Here is a 19,704-nt window from a genome sequence, read left to right as displayed (position 1 = left end):
GGCTACACACTGACTGACAGCCAGGTCGGCCAATGAGCTGGAGCTTCTCGGCAAAATCGCCCCTTCCCTCGCTCTGCTCCAGCTCATAGGACGCTCTTCCAGACGCTATTGGCTTGCAAGGAACACTCGCCTTCAGCCTAGTCAGGAGGAGGCCGCCCCGCGGGGCCTGCCCAGGCYCGAGGCTCCTGGGCTCAGGCTCCTGGGGACCTTGGAGCGAGAGCACGGGCTTACCAGGGCATCCCAGGTGGTAAAAGGCCGCAGTGCCAGGAGCTTCTCCACTTTCTTCAAATAAGGCATGTACACGTCTATACGCACAGTCCAGTGAAATAGTGATGCCATCGCCACTGGTGATGGCAGCTCCTCCTGGCACTGGCCACCAGTGCCATCACCACTGGTGATGGCAACTCCTTCTCTGGTGTCAGCAGCTCCTCCTCTGGTGTCAGCAGGTCCGCCCCTGGTGATGGCAGCTCCTCCTCTGGTGTCAGCAGCTCCGCCACTGGTGACTCCCAGACCGCCATTTGCAAAGGTGGCTCTTGCCACAGGAGGCTGCAAAACCGCAAAACAAAGAAATCAAAAATGCACATTTATATTTTCATGTCTCAATTAACAAGTGTTGTAGGTTACAAGTTTTAGAATCACCTACACGCACTTCAGAGGGATCTGCTATACTCAGCCTCTAACCAACTGCCTTCCATGCATTTAAGAGAAGGGACTTGGTAGAGTAGAAGCCGGGAGCAAGTCTGCCTCCACTTACACCCCTCTCACTAGAAATGAAGAGATAAAACTGATCAACTCCAGTAATGGTTGGCGGGCTCTAATAAATTTAGAGAGTTTTATTAGAACCAATTGACACTAAACCAATACAATACAACAAAGAGACCAAAACAAGCACAAACAGACTCAAGTTTTGTCAAATAAGGCATGTAAACGACTATACGCACAGTCCAGTGAAATAGTGATGCCACTGGTGATAGCAGCTCCTCCTGGCACTGGCCACCAGTGCCATCRCCACTGGTGATGGCAGCTCCTTCTCTGGTGTCAGCAGATCYRCTGCTGGTGACTCCCAGGCCGCCACTGGTGATGGCAGCTCCTCCTCTGGTATCAGTAGCTCCACCACTGGTGACTCCCAGGCTGCCACTCGCAAAGGTGGCTCTGCCACAGGAGGTTCCCAGTCCGCTATATGTGACTGTGGCTCCTGCACTCCCTGCTGGTGACAGTGGCTTTGCCATTACTGACTCCAACTCCACCCATAGTGGAGGCTCCCCAGGCCTCCCCTCCTGACTCCTAGGCCACCACTGCTACGGGCAGCTCTGCCATGATCGACTCTCTGCAGGTGACTGCAGCTCCTCCACTGGTGGCTCCCGCTCTGCCACTAGTGAYGTTCACTTCACCGCTGGCAACCCCTGCTCCGCCAGTGGTGGCTCCCAAGCTGCCACTCCTGACCCCCAGGCCGCCATTTCTAAAGGTGGCTCTGCCATGGAGGACTCCCACTCTGCCACAACTGACCGCAGCTCCTCCACTGGTGATTCCCCCCTCCCTCTCCCACCACTGCTAGTGACAGTGGCTTCACTGCTGGTGACTCCCAGGCCGCCACTCACAAAGGTGGCTTTACCACAGATGACTCCCAGTCCACCATGGGTGACTGCAGCTCCTCCACTGGTGACTCCCCCTCTGCTGCTGGTGACTCCCAGGCCGCCACTTCTAAAGGCAGCTTTACCACAGATGACTCCCAGTCCACCATCCACCATGAGTGACTGCAGCTTCTTCGCTGGTGACTCCTCCTCTGCTGCTGGTGACTCCCAGGCCGCCACTCACAAAGGTGGCTCTGCCACAGATGACTCCCAGTCCACCACGGGTAACTGCGGCTCCTCTGCTGGTGACTCTCACTCTGTTACTGATGACTCCCAGGCCGCCACTTCTAAAGGAGACTTTACCACAAATGACTCTCAGTTCACTGTCCCCCACAGGTAACTGTGGATTCTCCGCTGGTGACGTCTGCTCGGACAATGGTGACTCCCGGGCCGCCACACGTCTCCTCCATGGTAGCTCACATTTCAATGTCCCTTCAGTCTCACCAGTTCATTCCTCTCCAGGGACTTCTTGCCTATCGCTAACTTCGCTCCTGGAAGCGCATTCCGCACCTATGCGCATAACAAAAAGTAATGACTTCATCTCGTACTCCTTAAGGACAAAGTAGACCTCACTTGTTTTACAAAATAAAAGCACATAAAGACAAAATGAGTTTCATTATCTAAAATGTGACACAGTGTTGACTTGCTATACATAGACTTGCTGTACAATGACATAAGCAATGTTTTGCCATTCTCCACGATACCTATGTAACTTTGGGTTTGCAGAAGTCTGCAACATCAGGCGCTACGAACACAGAGAGAGGCACAGGCACCAAGCAAGTGCACTTAAAGACTAAAACAAGCAACCATAAGCTGAAAAATGTTAGTCTGCAGGCTGCTCAAAGAGCACAAAGCTTTAACTAATGCAACACACATGAAGTGCAGGAACTTAGAGGCAGAGCAGCTTTGAGAGCTTGACAGTTCACATCTATGTGATAGTGATGTCCCGTATCCCCCAAAAGATGAACCTTTTGTTACTCTTTGATTCCATCTCAGTACAGTATTAAGGGAGAGACAGCAAAAGGTGCACCTGTTAGGTACCTAGAGGGACTGGGTATGCCGAACACATCTTCTGACCATACTCTGAGGGACTCCAGAGCTTCACCCAAGTCCCAGCTGTCTTCCTGCGGCACACTTCTGGGCTCCTGGGGAAAATGAAATATACACACATACACACACACAGAAAAACAAATGTTTTTCTGTAGACATATAATGGAGAATAAGAAATTACACTTTGTAGGTCAGATGCTTCAGAAAAAAAAATCAAGATGAGAAATCTTTGGTTTATTTTTATGCACAGCATAAAGTGACTGACTACATCTGAGTTTTTTTCCCGCACACATTTTAATAACACATCACCGAATTGGACAGTGCCAGGCTTGCCACGGGACCACAAACTAGAACAAGGAGCTCTGCGTAGCCTCCCTTGCATCCGCCTGCATTCAGGTCAAGGCAAACTGCATTCCCCAAGCACTAACCCTAGAGACTCCAAGTTCTTGCTGCACGAGCTGCTAGGGTTGGTCCTTCTGAAACCATCCTCTGCACAGCTACCAATTTCTAACAAGGTCAAAATGAGATTTGTCCTCATGAGTCACGAGAACTCACCTCTTTGGCCAATCCAGAAAATATTTTCTTCAGCTTCTTTACAACCACCTCTCTTTTCTCCCATCGCATTATAGGTTTGGGAACATCCCACAGACCTACAAGCTTACCAGGTCTAAGTTTGTTTYTTACCTTCTCAACATGGCCGTTATCATCTTGCTCCTCCTCAGGTCCACTGCCACCACCTTGTGGTGGCCACATCTTACTGACACTACAAGCACGGTCTCATTGAGGATCTAACAAAAAACATTACACCCAGTAAAGCATCCGAGTCAGAAGGTTTGCCCAAACCTCACAAACAATTACAGGAACACCCAGCCTTGAGAGAACATGTTCGTGGGGCATCATACACCTAGCCAGGAACAAGAAGAAAAATAAGCAAGGCAAAGGGGACATGAGCACCCTGCCCAGGAACTCTTGGTTCATGCCCCACACTCACCTTTTTGCCCCACACCCTCCCCCAAAGGCTTACCTGACAGTGGAAAGATGCAGGAGGTCTTCACATGGCTCTGCAGACATACAGATTTGATCCTGAGCTGCACCGTTTGAAATGCTGAAGGTGCCCTCCATTCAAACAGGTCATCTTTTGTCCTCAACCCCAACATGCTTCTCCAAGCTCAGGTCAAAGAGCCATGAGCTGCAGCTGCCCCAGCTGCACCACATACCTGACTAAATAACCCCAGCAAGTGCAGGGCCTTTGGGCATCTCAATTGCTTACACATGGAGGAGAAGAAAAAAGTGTGTCTCCAAAGCACACAGCTGAACCTTTATGATGGGGGTTCAAATTTTCCATGGGCAGTGAAAGGCAACCTTATTTCCAACAGTCCTGAAGAGCAGAAATGAGCTAAGGATTTGGAGCAGTCACATGGCTGTTAGCACACGTGAGRGTCTGGTCCAGCAACGTTATATGACACCACAGCATGTGCACGAACCCACAGATATCCCAGAGACAACACCAGGGCGGCAACTCGCTTGAATCACTGCTCAATGGGACATAAAAGCCCTTTCCTTTGGGCAGCAGATACATTGCACAGGCAAGGACCTTGGTTTCCCAAGTTTCCTCTTGACAGTCCTGCACCAGCTCAAACCACAGCACAGTTGCCTTTTCTTATTTTCTTTACTCAAAATACTTTGCCCAGATTGATACTGCCTTGGATATTTCCTCCTCCATCAGACAGACAGAGCAGGTCAGATCAAGAACGTATCTTAACGCTCCTTTTCACATTTCCTCTGATCCAAATTATGTAGCCTACTGGTGCAAAATAGTAAAACAAACAAAGAAATCAAAAATGCACATTTATATTTTCATGTCTCAATTGACAAGTTTTAGAATCATCTACACACATTTCAGAGGGATCTGCTATACTCAGCCTCTAACCAACTCCTTCCATGCATTTCAGAGAAGGGACTTGGTGGAGTAGAAGCCGGGAACAAGTCTGCCTCCACTTACACCCCTCTCACTAGAAACGAAGAGTTAAAACCATCAACTCCAGTAATGGTTGGTGGGCTCCCCACAATGAAAGCTCCAGCCTTGGGTTCCTTTCAGCACACATTCTCCAGGGTTTTTCTTGCTCTTCACAGATCTTTCCTGCTTGCATATGATGCATATGATACTCTCCATATTTGTCACTAGGCTTATAGCTCATTTTGGATTTGAGTAGAAGAAAACATGACTAACAAGCAACCACCGAATAAAAACACTTACGTCCAAATGGAGCACCTCTGCGAGCTTGAACACCGCTTCTTTTATTTTTAACCCCCACATTAGAATTTCTCCCCTTTACCCTCAATAAACACAAAATGAAAATATTTCATTCCTTTATAGAATTTTATTAAAACCAATTGACACTAACACAAAACAATACAACAAAGGGACCCAAATGAGCAGAAACAGATTCAAGTTTTTTCAAATAAGGCACATAAAGGTCCATATGCACAATCCAGTGAAAAGACAGTTCTCATATTTATATATATGCACACACATATATGTATGTGTGTGTATATATATATCTTTATATATATATATTTGGAGGTAGAAATAACTATAAAAATACTGATGAAACTTAAGCAGTAATAGATCTTTTAAAATGATCACTGCTGAGGTCCCCATTTTGAAAACTGCTCCATAAATCAGTATTTATTTGGCATCTGATTCAGTATGTTTGTGCCATTTATCTTTTTCTTTTTAAGCATCAAAAGAATGCCATCAGTGCTAAAAATTTTTTAATACCATGAAAAATACAATAAAGAAATACAAAAACGTAGAAATGTCATAAACCTCATGGTCAGTAATGCAAGAATTCTTGGGGAGGACATTGCCGTTTTCCTTAGGGTCCATATATGTTGACATTTTATAGACCTAGTGAAGTTTTTAGTAAGCTGGCTATATCTGCAGGAATGACTCCTTCTTCTCCTGCAGAACAAGAGAGAAAAAGCACAAAATTACATTATTACAGCATTTACTATTTCACATAAACTGACAAACCTCTCGTAAACTGTACAGTCGCAGGATTCATTTACAATTAAAGAAACTGCAGAAAATTCAACTGATGAGTACAGGGCATCTTTCTAATTTATTTCCAATGAAACATTATGGGCTCATCTGCACAAAGGGCCCAGTTTATCCAGATTTAAACTAGCTTGCAGTGACCTGAATGCAGCTATGTGGCCATCATGCCGTGCTGCATAAGCTTACCTGAATCAGCTGCAGTCATATCTTTTTCTAACTTCAATTTCTGCTGGCTGACTTTGAGCATTGACTCCTCAATAGTGCCTTTACTGATAAGTTTTATGACTTGTACTTCTCTAAAAAACACAAAACAGAGTAAGTCCATTTTTACAAATTCTCTGCGTTAGTGAAAAAGGGCAGACTCTGAGCCTTTGCTCAGCTAGCAATGGTTTAAAGCAAGGAAAAGAACCACAGCCGAGGGCGAGAGCCGAGCTCTCGGTTTTCTCTTTGCACCTCCTGTTCTCTGTACTGCCAGAAAATTTGTCTTCCCCTGTGCTGTCAGCCACCTCCATCCGAAGAGTTTCGAAAGTGGCATTACCAAAGTCCACCATCCCCTTCCCCCAGTCCTGCTACTGAGCACATCCCATCGCTTCCATCAGCCCACTCCTCCCATCTGAGGGACACAGGGTTGCTTCACTCTTTGGGAYACATGGGCCGCTTGAGAGATTAGAAGTCTTCGCAAGAGATCAAATGGCATTGCCAAAGGGTGTCAAAGGCTTTGCAGTGGATGCACTTGGATCTGTGTCAGCTCCTACTACTAGAAATTAGAGAACGCTCTGCAGAACTGGGAAGTGAAGTAGCATAAAGACAAGTTTGTTCTGCTAGCAGGACGAGCTAAGACCACTGCAATTACCTAGCTCATGAACCACTTAGTCTCTGCTTAAAATGAAGCCTGCGGTATGAGGCAAGCCCTCCAAAGGGGGGTGGTGTTTTAGAAAAACAAAAATAAAAAAATAAACAACAACAAAAAACCAAGCATCATATTTAAGAAATCTTACCTTGTCTGTCCGACTCTGTGGCAGCGATCTTCCGCCTGCTTGTCGTTGTACGGATTACAATCGATGTCGTGAAGAATGACGACATTGGCCGAGGTCAAGTTAATCCCCAGGCCGCCGGCTTTGGTTGACATTAGGAATACCAGTATTTCCATATCTGTATTGAATTTGTCTATTAGATGTATCCTGCAGAACACAGGTACGTCTATGTGAGGACTCAGAGAAAACGATATTCAAGCGCAGAGATGAACAGGCAAGTTAGGATGATGATGCTTTGCAAAGGAGAACTGGGGTTTTGCAAAGCAAGGCAAGCCAAGACTTGAGGCAGAAAGGAAATGGGTTCTGACAGTCCTCAGCAGTGACCAGGGCAGTGTACCTCTCAAGTGACAGATGCAAAGTCAAGAATGAAGGGAGACTTGGACTCGCTGACTTCCGCCACCTCCCCTCCCCAGACAGACATCCATTTGTTCCCTTAACTGCAGCATGCGAGCCACGTACCTCTCGGATATCTGCGTTTTTCCATCCAGCCTGATGTATTTAAGCTGCAGATGCCCTAAGAGAACTTCTAGGATATCTAACATCATCGTAAATTGGCTAAACAAAACAACTCGGTCACCCTGGAAAGAAAAAAGAAGAAGAAATGCTTAGAAATACACTACATAATTATGACCAATTAGACAGAAGCTTTATTGGTACGTGTCATTTTAATTAGACTAATTTTAGTTAGATTGCATTTTTCCAAACTCAAAGACAATGACAGATTAAAGGAAGTCAAGCCTGCCTGCCAGTGTTTCTGCTGCCTTGAATAAACACTATTCAGTGCCACAGAGTGTCATTCTAAACCTTGAAATCCCTAGTTAAACATATAAATAGAACAGACCTACTCCATCCATAAGCACCAAAAAACAAATTTCCCCAGTAACTGTGGAAGTTAATTTTCATGGCATACAGAGCACTGGCACACGCGATCAGAAATGAATGACTAGATAAAAACTCCAGGGCAACACACAGCGGTATTCCTGTATTCCTGTTCTTTCTCTGAAGTATTATCCTACATCTCAACTTGTAAAACAGGCCAGTTTGGACCTCGGACTCAGTAACAACATCTCATGCCTTCCATACATGTAGTACCTACACACAACACATGCAGTGGGGCTTCTAACACGGTAATATCTTATTCCAACGCCCAAAAGGCAGCTGTGTTCACAAAGTTCATCTGCTGTGAAGACAATACCAACCTCCTCATACTAAGACAGGAGGGTTAACCCGGGGTGAATATTCTAAAACTCAGAAAAATGGTAACATTAATAGCAATTGTGTTGCTTCATAAAGCATAAAAAATATGTAGTTATGCATAAAATGAAGTGCACAGGCAAGATTTTGCATCAAAATGAAGCACTGCTAGGCAATATTGACATCTACTGGTACATCTACTAAATCACAAGGCAATATTCCACAAAAATGAAGTTAATCAGCTAYGTGGAGCCAGTGAACGGGCAGACAAAACAGGAAGTTTTGACGAGCTCTCTCTAATACAAACCTTCTTTTTAAGATCTGAGAGAATGCGCTCCAAAGTTCTGAATTTCCCAGAATCCAAAATTTGATCMATTTCTAACTGAAAGTTGTTGACATGAGCATACTGCTTGCAAAGCAAATGCAGCTCAAAATCCGTCATTACTGTCATGTCCTCGAAGATAAGCTCAGGGTTGGCATCACGATGTGTGGATTCCTAGTAGCAAAAAGAAGAGGAAATCATTAAAGACATAATCCTGCTAACGAGACAAAAGAATAAACACACACGCATATCCAAATTTGCTGGAAAAAACACACACACACAAAAACAGAGTAGCTAAATCAGACATTGAGAAATGCCAGAGCGCGGCTCATGCAGGCAAGGCAAGATGAACTCTGCAACCCCAGGTTTACAAGACATAGTAGAGGGTCAACGTTAGGTCACAAATCAGCTTTTACAACAACATGTGCTACCAAAAACTAGGTGTATGTTCTACCTTCAAAGCCATTATCTAGGACCCATCAAGCCCTATGGCTTTTACCCCTGCATCAGACCTCTTCCCCTTCAGACACATTCCCTAAAAGGGAGGTCCAATCCTTGCATGGATGGTGGAAGACATGGGAAGCCTAGCCCAAGATGCAGGCTGGGGAGTGGGATGGCATGCCTGGAAGAAAGAGGAAAAGAAAAGCCACATCTGGAGAGGATGACGGTACCAACAAGAATAAAAAAGGGTCACAAACAAAACACCGTGCGACTTCCCCCCTTCTCCCCAACCACAGTACAACATAAATGACTGGCTTGACTTTTTAAAAAGACTACAGAGGTTCAAAGCCAGCTCTAACTTTCACAAAGCACTAGCTGCAAGCTCTGATTCTTGAGGGTTTTTTCTTTTTGGCTTTGTTTTTCATACTTCAGAAAGAAGGAACATCTTTTCCCAAACTCCACAGGCATTAGCACAAGACAAACCAGGAAAAGATCCCCAGCTGTATCTTATGCTTTCCCTATCTCTTATCCTTCACACTTCTAAATACTAGTAAACTCACCTACCTCCTAACATGCTTTCATAAGCATTTCTATCTTAAATATTGGAGAGAATATCCAGTAAGGGGTGGYTAACAAAAAGGAGAGGACTACAGTCCCAGAACTGTTCTTTACATTCCAAGAGCCGATATAAAAACAGTATGTTACACATCCACACACACAGAGCTTAATTAGAGCACTGGAGAGATGCCACGGAGAAATAAAAGGCACCAACAATGAATTAAGCTGGACAAGGACACTTCTGACCAAAAGAATGACGACAAACAACTTAAGTGACACAGATACTTTTAAGAAAGAGCAGACTGCTTTTGATTCTTACCACCTTACCTTGAGCATGAGCGTGGACATGCTCCTGAGCTTGTCATCCGTGTAATAGTGGCGGTGCAGGAGAGGGTGATTAGCCATCTTTCTGAGCTGCATCATCACATTTCCCATGTCAGAATTCTTCTCTGCAAAAGATATAAGGTATATTCAGAAAAAGCTACATTCAGACAGAATTTATATACAGAATAATTCTCACAAGGGGTACAGTCACTTCATGAAYACATTTCTGCAGAGCAAAGGCTAGTTATATAATGATTGTAAATTTTAGCCATGAAAACAAACAAACAAGCAACCAGAGAGAAGAAACAAGACTGCCATGTACCATTACTATTAATAGTTTTCTTCAGCTTGTTGACAAGGTCAGAGTACATCTGTTCTTGTTTCTCGGACATGTCGCATAGTTCAATGACATCTCTCTTCGGAGGCARCTGTTTAAGGACCTGAAAAGATATTTAATAACAAAGTGCATCAGGTAAAAACTTCATTTTAGTGAGCAGTCAGCAGTAATGTACTACCTAACAAGTCAGTTTATAAGAAGCTGCCTACTGGAAAGCAGATATACTTACAAACTCAGAGTATCCACTGCATTTTTCATTAGTGAAAAAAAAAGAAACAAGAAAAGCCAGTGAAGTAACATCCTCCGTGCACTTCAAGACTGCACAAAACCCACTATACTCTAAACCTACTCCYCCTCTAGCCAGGGATTCCTATGAAAACCACTAACTACTCACTGCGCAACAAGTGCAGTGAGAGACTACTCCAATTCTTTCTGGAGGGAGCAGCACATTACTATCAAATCAGGAACAGTTTGGTGCTTCAGCTGGAACATTTCTCTATTGAGCTCTACTTAACTGTGCTCGAATAATCTCTCACAGATGCAAAAAGCCACTAAGTAATGAGCAATAAAACACAAAAAGTCACAGAAGTCACAGACGCAGGTCATGTTTTCACTTGACAACTCTCAGAGGATGACAAGTAGCTCAAAGATGGTTTAGAGTCAGAAGGAAAARGCAGCAGGCCCCAAGTGAAACAGATTCACTGGATGCCAGGAGCAGTACCACGATACCAAGGTCCTTGCAGGTTCCYTCCTCTCCACAGTCAAACTATCCCTGAACAAATGGGGCATTCTATTCCTCATGAGCCTTGGATACTGCCACCACCGAGTATTATTTTAAAGAACATATTACCTCATCTTTTACTCTTCTCAAGATGAATGGCTTGATTATCTGTTTGGCATGGGCAATCCTCTCCAGTTCATACCGGCTTTGTTCTTCAACAGTCTTCTAAGGAAAATATTGCAAAAGTTCAGTTAAGGGGTGTCCTTTTCCAGCTCTAATGATATGGCCTTGACTAGGCTAAATGGAAAGTAGAGGGAGGAGACAGAGGAAACAGATCTCATAGGATCATTACAAGTCTCCAGCATCCCGTTATGTCACAGTTCTAGCTGAAAGGGATTATTTCATTGTTTCAGATCCTGAATTTTTATAATCTCTCTATCTCTTGCCATAAGATGCCAACAGTAGCTATGCAGGAACAGGAGTCTGACAGCAGAAGGAAAAAATCAGAAAGAGAAAAGCTAATACTTACTGCTTTTGAAGAGAAAATCCTTTGGATTTCGTTCTTGCTATTACTGAACATATGTGGCATGACAAAATTTAAAAGAGACATCAGTTCCAACAGATTATTTTGAACAGGAGTTCCTGTTAGCAGCAAGCGATTCTTGGCCTATTTGTCCAAAAAGGAAAGAAGCAGTAAAAACCATTCGTTCAAAAGGTCATGGAAAACAACCAACAAACAGAGAGCTAAAAAAACCTGCCCTGACTTAACTTCATTTAAAAAAAAAAAAAAAAAAAAAAAAAAGTTTTTCAAGTTAAAATACACATACGTCTAGCAGAATTATCTTCTGGGGAAGACAACAAAATGATTTAGGGATCTGTGAAGACCTCAGCCCCTAACGATTCAAGAATACTTATAGCTTAACCTGGCTCTATCAGGGTAGTGGTTTTTTGTTATTTGCTTTTAAATTAGTTGTTGCTCCCATGTCGTGTCTTTCGTAAGTGACTACGTATAAGCTTTCAATCACAGGAAACTAGTCTTGAAAAATGCTGCTTAAATTATTATATCTTARGATTATGATGACTGTATACCAAAATAATTACAGGAAAACCCTGAATCAAACTTGGCAGTTTTCAAAAGGATCCTGGCTCATGTCTAAAATGCCAGTCTGAACTCCTGAGGGTTTAGTCTAGCCCAAATGCACCCCAGCAGCTAGTTCCCTTACATTAATGGTCATCAGGTGCTGGTAGCGCAGGGCATTCATGTTCTTCAGCATGTGGCCTTCGTCAAAGATGGCATAGTTCAGCTTCAGACGGCGAAACAGTCGTCGATCATCTGAACTGCTGATTGCACAGTTATACCTGGGGAGGGAATGTATCAGGAGAACACATTAAAACCAAGCTTAACACAAACACACTAGGCCTACATAACGGAAGATCCACAGAGGGAAACCTTAGGTGCCCTAAGCAGCACCACGCAGAAATAATTAGCTAGGACAACTTACAGCTAGCAGATAATTATAGCTCACCTCGTGAGGCAAAACTCACCAAAAACCTCAAATAACCCATTATCAAAAATAAAATAAGGCAAAARAAGGACAGGTCAGAATGTTTTCCATCTGCATCATTGCAATGATACTGAAAAGAAGTTTTCCAACAGGTTCTGACTCTTGCCAAATAAGGCAAAAGCAGCAAACGGCTTCTCGTGCGCTTTGGAGCAATTCAAGCGCTCCTTGAACCAGCTCCAGAACCAGCCTTTTTCTACTATTACCACTAGAGGTCAGGAGGGGTCAACCAAATTTCACTTGTAATTTTAATTGCTCTACTTACGTTGTTATAATCACATTGAAATGTTCACTTTTATTATAAATCCTCAACCTGAGACGCTTCCTCTCTTCTTGGGATCCTAAAAAGCACAAAACAATGGGCACAGAGTGTTAAGAAACGGTAAAAGATGGGACAAACATAGAGAAAATACTTGGCCTTAGGCATCTGTCTTAAACCAATTATCTGCATGCAATGCTCCACGAGCAATCGACTTCTGTAGGCTTAAAAAGCACCCAACTCTATTATTCCTGGATTCATTTCTAGATTTTATTCCTCACCGTAATACAAAAGGACCCTCAGCTCAGGACACCACAGATGAACTTCTCTGGTCCAGTTATCTGCAAAAACAATCACAACACCACAATAAATACCATCTCAATCACCTGTAGYTTATTAAATCTTAGGCAAATTCAAACACAGTAAGAGAACCCAGCGTTCTTCAGGATTTAATTTTAAAAAAATCTCATTTAAAACAGAAATTCCTCAAACCCATCCTGAAGTTTACGAAACCTCTTTTGAAGTCCAAACACATACTTGACTTGAAGATGAGTTTTTCCTCTTGCCAAGAAGCGTTCAGCAAAGCCACTTGAACTCACGCTAGAGAAAGCTACGCTCTACTAGGAATCCTCACTGGCTTTACCCATCTAAGCTTTACTGCACAATGATTTTCCTCCTTCAGAGCAGAGGCTTTAAATAACAAAGACGCAGCATTAGCCTCATCATTCCAGCATATTGCTCTGTTTTCAAACAAATTCTGTGCAGTAAAAGCTTCTTCACTTTTGTGTGGGGGTCGACAATAAAGCATTTTGAAGGCAAGAAAAACTATTGCTAAGCGCAGCCTGAAGCCTGGGATTACAGCCAAGCTTCAGCAAGACTACGCAACTAAACCAGTTCAGATTCAAACAAGCATTTTTTTTTGTGACACATATACAGCATATTGCATATGAAAAATATGTTAAGCCTAACAAATTCAGAGCAAGCATGTCTCTCGTATGGTGCACATTCCAGTCCATCTCTGGAACTGAATAGCACCACGTGATAATTAAGCTTCTTTCACAAAACTTATCTTCATTGGACTATCTGTCCATGRCTTTCTTTTCGTCATTAAGAAGCTTTTCACTTACCTAGTGTTGAAGCTGGCACAACTATCACGTGGGGACCTTCATTGCCCTCTTGGTAGAGATAAGCCAGAAAGGCAATAGCTTGAATGGTTTTTCCTAAACCCTACGAGAAAAGAAAAATAGCATTGAAACAGAATTTATGGTCTCTAGAAAATAGGAGGCCTTTCTACTCATTACAATGTAGTCCATACTAACTRCACGTTTGCAAATTTTCATAGAAAAAAACTGTTCTATATCTATTGAAAGAGATAGGGATTTGCAGAAGATAAGGGCTCGCTGTCAGCAAGTGCTGGACAAACGTAACGTATTTAAGCTATTGGCAAACAGATGCAAAAACAAATTATGTGATAATCTCTCACCATACTAGCCATTCCACCCAAAGACAGTGAGCAAGTAGCAGTGACCATGAATCCTATGCTCTTACAAAGCTAACTGTTCAGACTTGAGCATCTAACAGAAAAACTGCTTTCCMAACGCATTTGTGTTCCATGGGACCGGATGAACCTCAAGTCTCACAAAACACCACTTCATATCTGACACCCACTCAATCACTAGTTCTAGCAATAATTTATGCTATGTTTTATTTTCACATCAAACGAGAGTTAGGCAGCTACCAATGTGAGAAGTCATAGAAACATTGCGCCAAACTCTTTGGAGTTTAAGTCAACTAAAACAAATTAGAATTTCACTCCCTTACTGCAAATGACAAGCACATCCTAAGTCATTCAAAACACCTGTAGCAATTCTAAAGACAACCCTTCTARAAAGCACTGCTCCCCATGCCCCCCCACTCACAAGTCTCTCCCCAAAACAGTTTTACACTCACCATTTCATCAGCCAAAATGCCATTCAATCCATGTTGATGCAGAAGGGCTAACCAGTTCAATCCAATCTTCTGATATGATTTGAGCTTCAAACTGGTAGAAATTGCAGAGTTTKCCATCAGATCATCTTTATTACTCCATGAAACGCATCTGCACATTTATCACTTAACTAGTTTAACGTTTGCTGTATTTTAACCCACTCTGGACCCCCTACACAACTGATGAACACTTCAACCTTTATTTAATCAGTCAACAGGATACTGAAGAGCACTTATCAACTTTCTATCTAGTCTATCTCCATCCTTGTATACCTTAAATTACCAAAACAAGCTCTCCAATAAATTCCTCATTTAAGTGTTACATCACTGATCCAAGACATTAGTTATTAAATTCATAAAATTACGCAACATGTAGAAGTTGCAATACRAATGTAGCTTTGTTACACACTTGTGGTCACAGTACCAAAAAACCCCAAACTCAGACAATGCTCTTAAACACACTTCACAGTAACTCCTCTACCTCACCATTTCTGCCCMAGGAGGAGCCCTACGGATAAACTCCCTTTAAATGGTTCCCTTCCCCTCTGAGCTCACGTTCGAGCACAGCTGAAGATCCTTTTGCTATTTGCCTCTAATAAACACCTGCTATTCTGGCCATTTCTACCTTTCCAAAGGTGACAAGTTATAAAAGGCTGGCCCTCAAGCAGACCTCCTTATCTAACACTCAGTTAAATACCAAAAGGTGTCAAGATACCTCTGGTTCAAAATGGAAGGCTGCTCGATGTTCCATCCGCACGCTCGGTCCTCAGTGATGTTAGTTACTTGCGTGGTGAGTTTATTGGAGAGGTCTTCACACTTATTCATTATTTTTAGGACCACAGCCCTCTCTCTKAGCAGTGTCTCACAGTTCCATATTATTTCTTCTGACAGTCCAGAAGTCTCATTTATTTTGGCTAGCTGCAAAATAAACAAACACACACACACATACAAAAAAAAAACTTTATAAACTATACCACCCATAGAAAGGCAAAAATCTTCTCATAAATAGATAGTAGCTGGTGCTAGACACCATCAGAGTATCTTTATGCACAAAACTGTTTCACTGCAAAGGACGGATATGATCTGCTGTTTGTACCGGAACAGTCAGGAAATCCAAGAGTGGAGSCAAGCACCAGAACCTCTGGATCTGTCACTTATTTGGATTTACCAGTAGGGTGAGCTTTCACTCCAAAAATCCCAGCAGGAGGGATGCCCTCTGCTGACAGCCTGCACAGTTAAAATCCCCAGGTTTTGGCAGGTTTGCTCCTTTGTTTGCTTTATACAAAAATCCAGAAAGTCGACCAACACGCGGCTAAATCTGGCTGAGCCACTCATGTCAGCGCTTGCAAACACGCTTTCTAAGCAGACACCTTTTGATAAAATGACTTACAAAGAACGTGATGTTTAGCGAGAGATTACAAATTTCAACATTTGTGTCAATGCCTAAAGCTTTGGYTGGCATGAACACAAGTCCTGCTACCTATAAATAAAGGCATGGGGAAAGCAGACATCTGTTACTAAAAAAAAAATAAAAGTATTATTATATGTCAGCTGGTTAACATTCTTCCCCAAGTTACAACAAGAAAAGTTACAGCCACTGCTCTGCAGGTGGAAGAATCCAGGTGCTGCTGCATCACGTAGGCTACAAAACACATCCTCAGGTGGCCCGGGGRGCTACTGGGGGGGGCCAAATAGGTCCAGCTTGTAGGAAGGCGTCCAAAAAATCTATCATTTTACATTTCACTTAGAATCAAGCACTCAAATTACAAGGAAGTAAGCTTCCCTACAACCCATTCCCAACACACATTTCTAAACATGTCCAACTCTGAACATCTGAATTTAGGAAGCTCTTAAGCGAGTCCATGAACCCTAACATTCAGGTACTTGGTCTTCACGGCAGCCTGAAAACCCCAAGACCTTCTACCCATGGACAAGCAGCAACAGTTTTACTTTCTGCTACAAAAGAAATATGCAGCATAAACATGTATTTTAAAGCTAAGCCAATAGTTTTCATGCTAAAAAAGATGCAACTCTCTACGTAGCTCTACCATCCCTTTACCTTCTTCGTAGGAAGAAATCTGGGTCATTGGCTCACAGAATCTCTTTAAAATAATCCACACTGATATTAAACATCTGCTCAATTACATGGCAAGTCTCAATTCCCCCGGACAAGTATTCACAGTCCTGGGTAAATATGCACTCGCTGACAGCAGCAATCTGGCCCTCAAAGGGTTTTCACTGCAAACAGGCCCACACAGCTTCTCCTCTCTTCCACACGTGACAGAGAGCAAAGGAGAACAGCCCGAGAACAGCCCCCGTAGCAAATATTTCTGCAAAGAATTAAGCTCAGGCAAAACCCAACAAGTTCACTAAGGGATTGCTTTATGGCAGATGTTCTCCGAGGAGCCTAAGGCTCGGGGCAAAACACCTTTCTTTGCAGCATATTTGCACTTTATCTTCTCCTCTCCCTACCATCTTCTTCTCTTCATTTCCCCCCAAAGACCCTTTTCTTTCCCCAAAACTCTGCCTTGTATCCCTCACTGTTAGCCAGGAAGGAACTCTACAGAGCAAATTGTCAAGTGAAGAGACTGGACTGACTGGAGGAATAAAGTATTCTTTTTTCCTGAAAAATTAAAATTAAATCTTGCATACCTCAGCTAGGGGTGGTAGTTAGTAAGAACACTAGTTAGAAACAAAACAAAATGAAAACACACCAATTACTTTTTTTTTTTTTTTWAAAAAAAGGCCTACACACATTTCTGTTTTTCAACTCCAAACTTTAACATATTAAACTATGAAAACCTTTACTTATGGACTTCAAATTTCTTATCACAATGTTGTCCATGTCCGCACTGATGCCCTTCAGGCTGCTGAAGCCCAGGGCAGAGGAAACCACCACGCCACTTGAAACAACTGCAAGCACCATCCAGGGCACAGGCTACTCACCAGCAGCTGCGGTTCCTCCCCCTCTGCTCTGCAGGGTGCGTTACAGCCTCCTGATGCTTCATAAAAACCTTCCTTCCTTCATAAAAACCTTCCTTCCTTCATAAAAACCTTCCTTCCTTCATGAAAACACACTAGCTGCCGCCTCTATAAAATGGCTGCAGTGCTTTGCTAGCAAAGCCATGTGGAGGCTTAGCTGTAGCACAGGTATTGAAAAAGAAAAAGAAAGGAAAAAGAAAAAGAGAAACAGACAACTCCTCTTTCTCCTATGGAGGAAATATCCAAGCTGGCATCTTCCATCATGGAGCAGCCCCAGGAGCTGCTGTTCCTGCTGCTGCTCCTCAAGAAGCTGCAGCAAAAGCCCTGCCACGTCCTCGACCCCCGCATGGTTTGGCAGCCAAGCACTCACAGCAGCCCCTTCCTCCAGGAGACCTGAGCTCAGCTCTCCTCTGCTCTCCTCTCCTGTTCTCTCCTCCTGCAGAGGAATCACCCCAGCTCCCTGGCTACACACTGACTGACAGCCAGGTCGGCCAATGAGCTGGAGCTTCTCGGCAAAATCGCCCCTTCCCTCGCTCTGCTCCAGCTCATAGGACGCTCTTCCAGACGCTATTGGCTTGCAAGGARCACTCGCCTTCAGCCTAGTCAGGAGGAGGCCGCCCCGCGGGGCCTGCCCAGGCTCGAGGCTCCTGGGCTCAGGCTCCTGGGGACCCTGGAGCAAGAGCACGGGCTTACCAGGGTGTCCCAGGTGGTAAAGGGCCTTAGTGTCAAGAGCTTCTCCACTTTCTTTTCAGAGCAGCGGGGAATGAGCATCAGTTCAGCTGGTGACGCATCTGCTAGGAAGCTCAGCACCTGCACTCGGTAGAATTCTTCCATTGTTTCATTCTCGCTATCATAGTCTTCGTCCAGCGAGTTGTCTGTCTCTGAATCCGAGTTGTCCTCTACTGRGTGGTTCCCAGTGCATGTGCTTTTCTTCCCCTTAGCTTTTCTCCTAAGGCCATTGGTCTCTTTGGGTGACCACTGCTCTGGCCCTCCTGTCACCCGCTTCTCAACTGGTGACAGTGGCTCCTCCACAGGCAACAGTTGGTCTTCCTCTGGTGGCTCCTGTTTCGGTGTCCCTTCAGTATCATCAGTTCTTGCCTCTCCAGAGACTTCTTCCCTATTGGTAACTTCACTCCTGGAAGCATGTCCCGTACCTATGCACACAACAAAAAGGAACAAGTTCAATGCATACTCCTTAAGGACAAAGCAGACCTCAGTTGTTTTACAAAATAAACACACATAAAGAGAAAAAGAAAACAGTTTCAGTAGCTAAAGTGTGACAGTTTCCTCACTGTACAATGCTATAAGTAACATTTTGCCATTCTCCACAACATCTGTGTAACTTTGGGTTTACCCAAGTCCACAGCACCGGGTGCTGCAAACACAGAGAGCGGCACAGGCACCGAGCAAGTGCATTTAAACACTAAAATAAGCAACTGTAAGCTGAAAAATGTTAGTCTGCACACTGCTCAAAGAGCACAATGCTTTAACTAATGCAATACCCACAAAGTTCAGGAACTTGGAGGCACAGCAGCTTTGAGAGCTTGACTATTCGCATCTGTGCTTTCTGTGTGATAGTGGTGCCCCAAAATACCATCAAAGGGTAAAAGTAAGTTCCTATCTCAGTACAGTATTAAGGGAGAGACATCAAAAGGGTGCACTTGTCAGGCAACTGCAGGAACTGGGTCTTGCCAACTGAGCAAGCACACATCTATAAAACCCCAATGTTTAAAAGCATTCTAGCTATGGCTTAGCAGAACGGACGTGGACACTTGAAAAGCTGTGTATATGTCCCGTTTTATCTCTACATCTCCCTACCACATCCAGGGTGCACTTCGATAAAGCGGCTATATAGAATATGCGCTGCAGTACTGAAGGACCACTGTTAATATGGCCCTCCCCTAAACAATGACTCAAGAGCAAAACAGCTTGTGTCACGTGCAACCTACAAAGTCACTTTTAATTACCGATTTACAGGTTACTCAAGTTAGAAAAACTAGCCTTTATTTTTAACCAATCAAAAAGAGAGTAGCTCTCCCAAATTCAGCACGTTGCAGTGTGTATATATATATATATATGTATATATATAAGCATATCTTGCCATAGAAGTACCACTTTTCATGTTAATCAATCTTCAGTACAGGAAAAATATCCATCTCTACTCCCAAAGGGGATTAGAGGCAAGGAAAGGAAGACACTACAATTGAAAACGAGATGGTTTCCCTCTTCTGCCTTCCCCTAA

The 19,704-nt window shown here is 43.6% G+C and overlaps 1 protein-coding gene across 1 annotated transcript in view; it reads right to left on the bottom strand.

Annotated features, from left to right (window-relative positions):
* Positions 1-5,365: 5,365 nt before the first annotated feature.
* SMARCAD1 (SWI/SNF-related, matrix-associated actin-dependent regulator of chromatin, subfamily a, containing DEAD/H box 1) overlaps positions 5,366-19,704 on the bottom strand; it is a 28,115-nt gene continuing 13,776 nt past the window's right edge. The window contains exons 11-26 of the mRNA XM_026041437.1: positions 18,156-18,616; positions 15,196-15,398; positions 14,445-14,535; positions 13,622-13,721; positions 12,776-12,835; positions 12,501-12,576; positions 11,897-12,032; positions 11,203-11,340; positions 10,803-10,898; positions 9,938-10,055; positions 9,619-9,740; positions 8,278-8,466; positions 7,236-7,354; positions 6,741-6,923; positions 5,929-6,038; positions 5,366-5,646 (exon numbers count right to left, since the gene is read on the bottom strand). Of these exons, the coding sequence (XP_025897222.1) occupies positions 5,585-5,646; positions 5,929-6,038; positions 6,741-6,923; positions 7,236-7,354; positions 8,278-8,466; positions 9,619-9,740; positions 9,938-10,055; positions 10,803-10,898; positions 11,203-11,340; positions 11,897-12,032; positions 12,501-12,576; positions 12,776-12,835; positions 13,622-13,721; positions 14,445-14,535; positions 15,196-15,398; positions 18,156-18,616 (2,264 nt within the window). The 3' untranslated portion in view covers positions 5,366-5,584. The remainder of the gene's footprint in view (positions 5,647-5,928; positions 6,039-6,740; positions 6,924-7,235; positions 7,355-8,277; positions 8,467-9,618; positions 9,741-9,937; positions 10,056-10,802; positions 10,899-11,202; positions 11,341-11,896; positions 12,033-12,500; positions 12,577-12,775; positions 12,836-13,621; positions 13,722-14,444; positions 14,536-15,195; positions 15,399-18,155; positions 18,617-19,704) is intronic.

This window comes from Nothoprocta perdicaria, unplaced genomic scaffold, assembly GCF_003342845.1.
Source record: "Nothoprocta perdicaria isolate Ctin4 unplaced genomic scaffold, notPer1 scaffold_285, whole genome shotgun sequence".
In the NCBI taxonomy this organism is placed as follows: domain Eukaryota; kingdom Metazoa; phylum Chordata; class Aves; order Tinamiformes; family Tinamidae; genus Nothoprocta; species Nothoprocta perdicaria.
The sequence above is the reverse complement of the archived record's forward strand: the minus strand, read 5'-3'. Positions and strand labels throughout refer to the sequence as shown.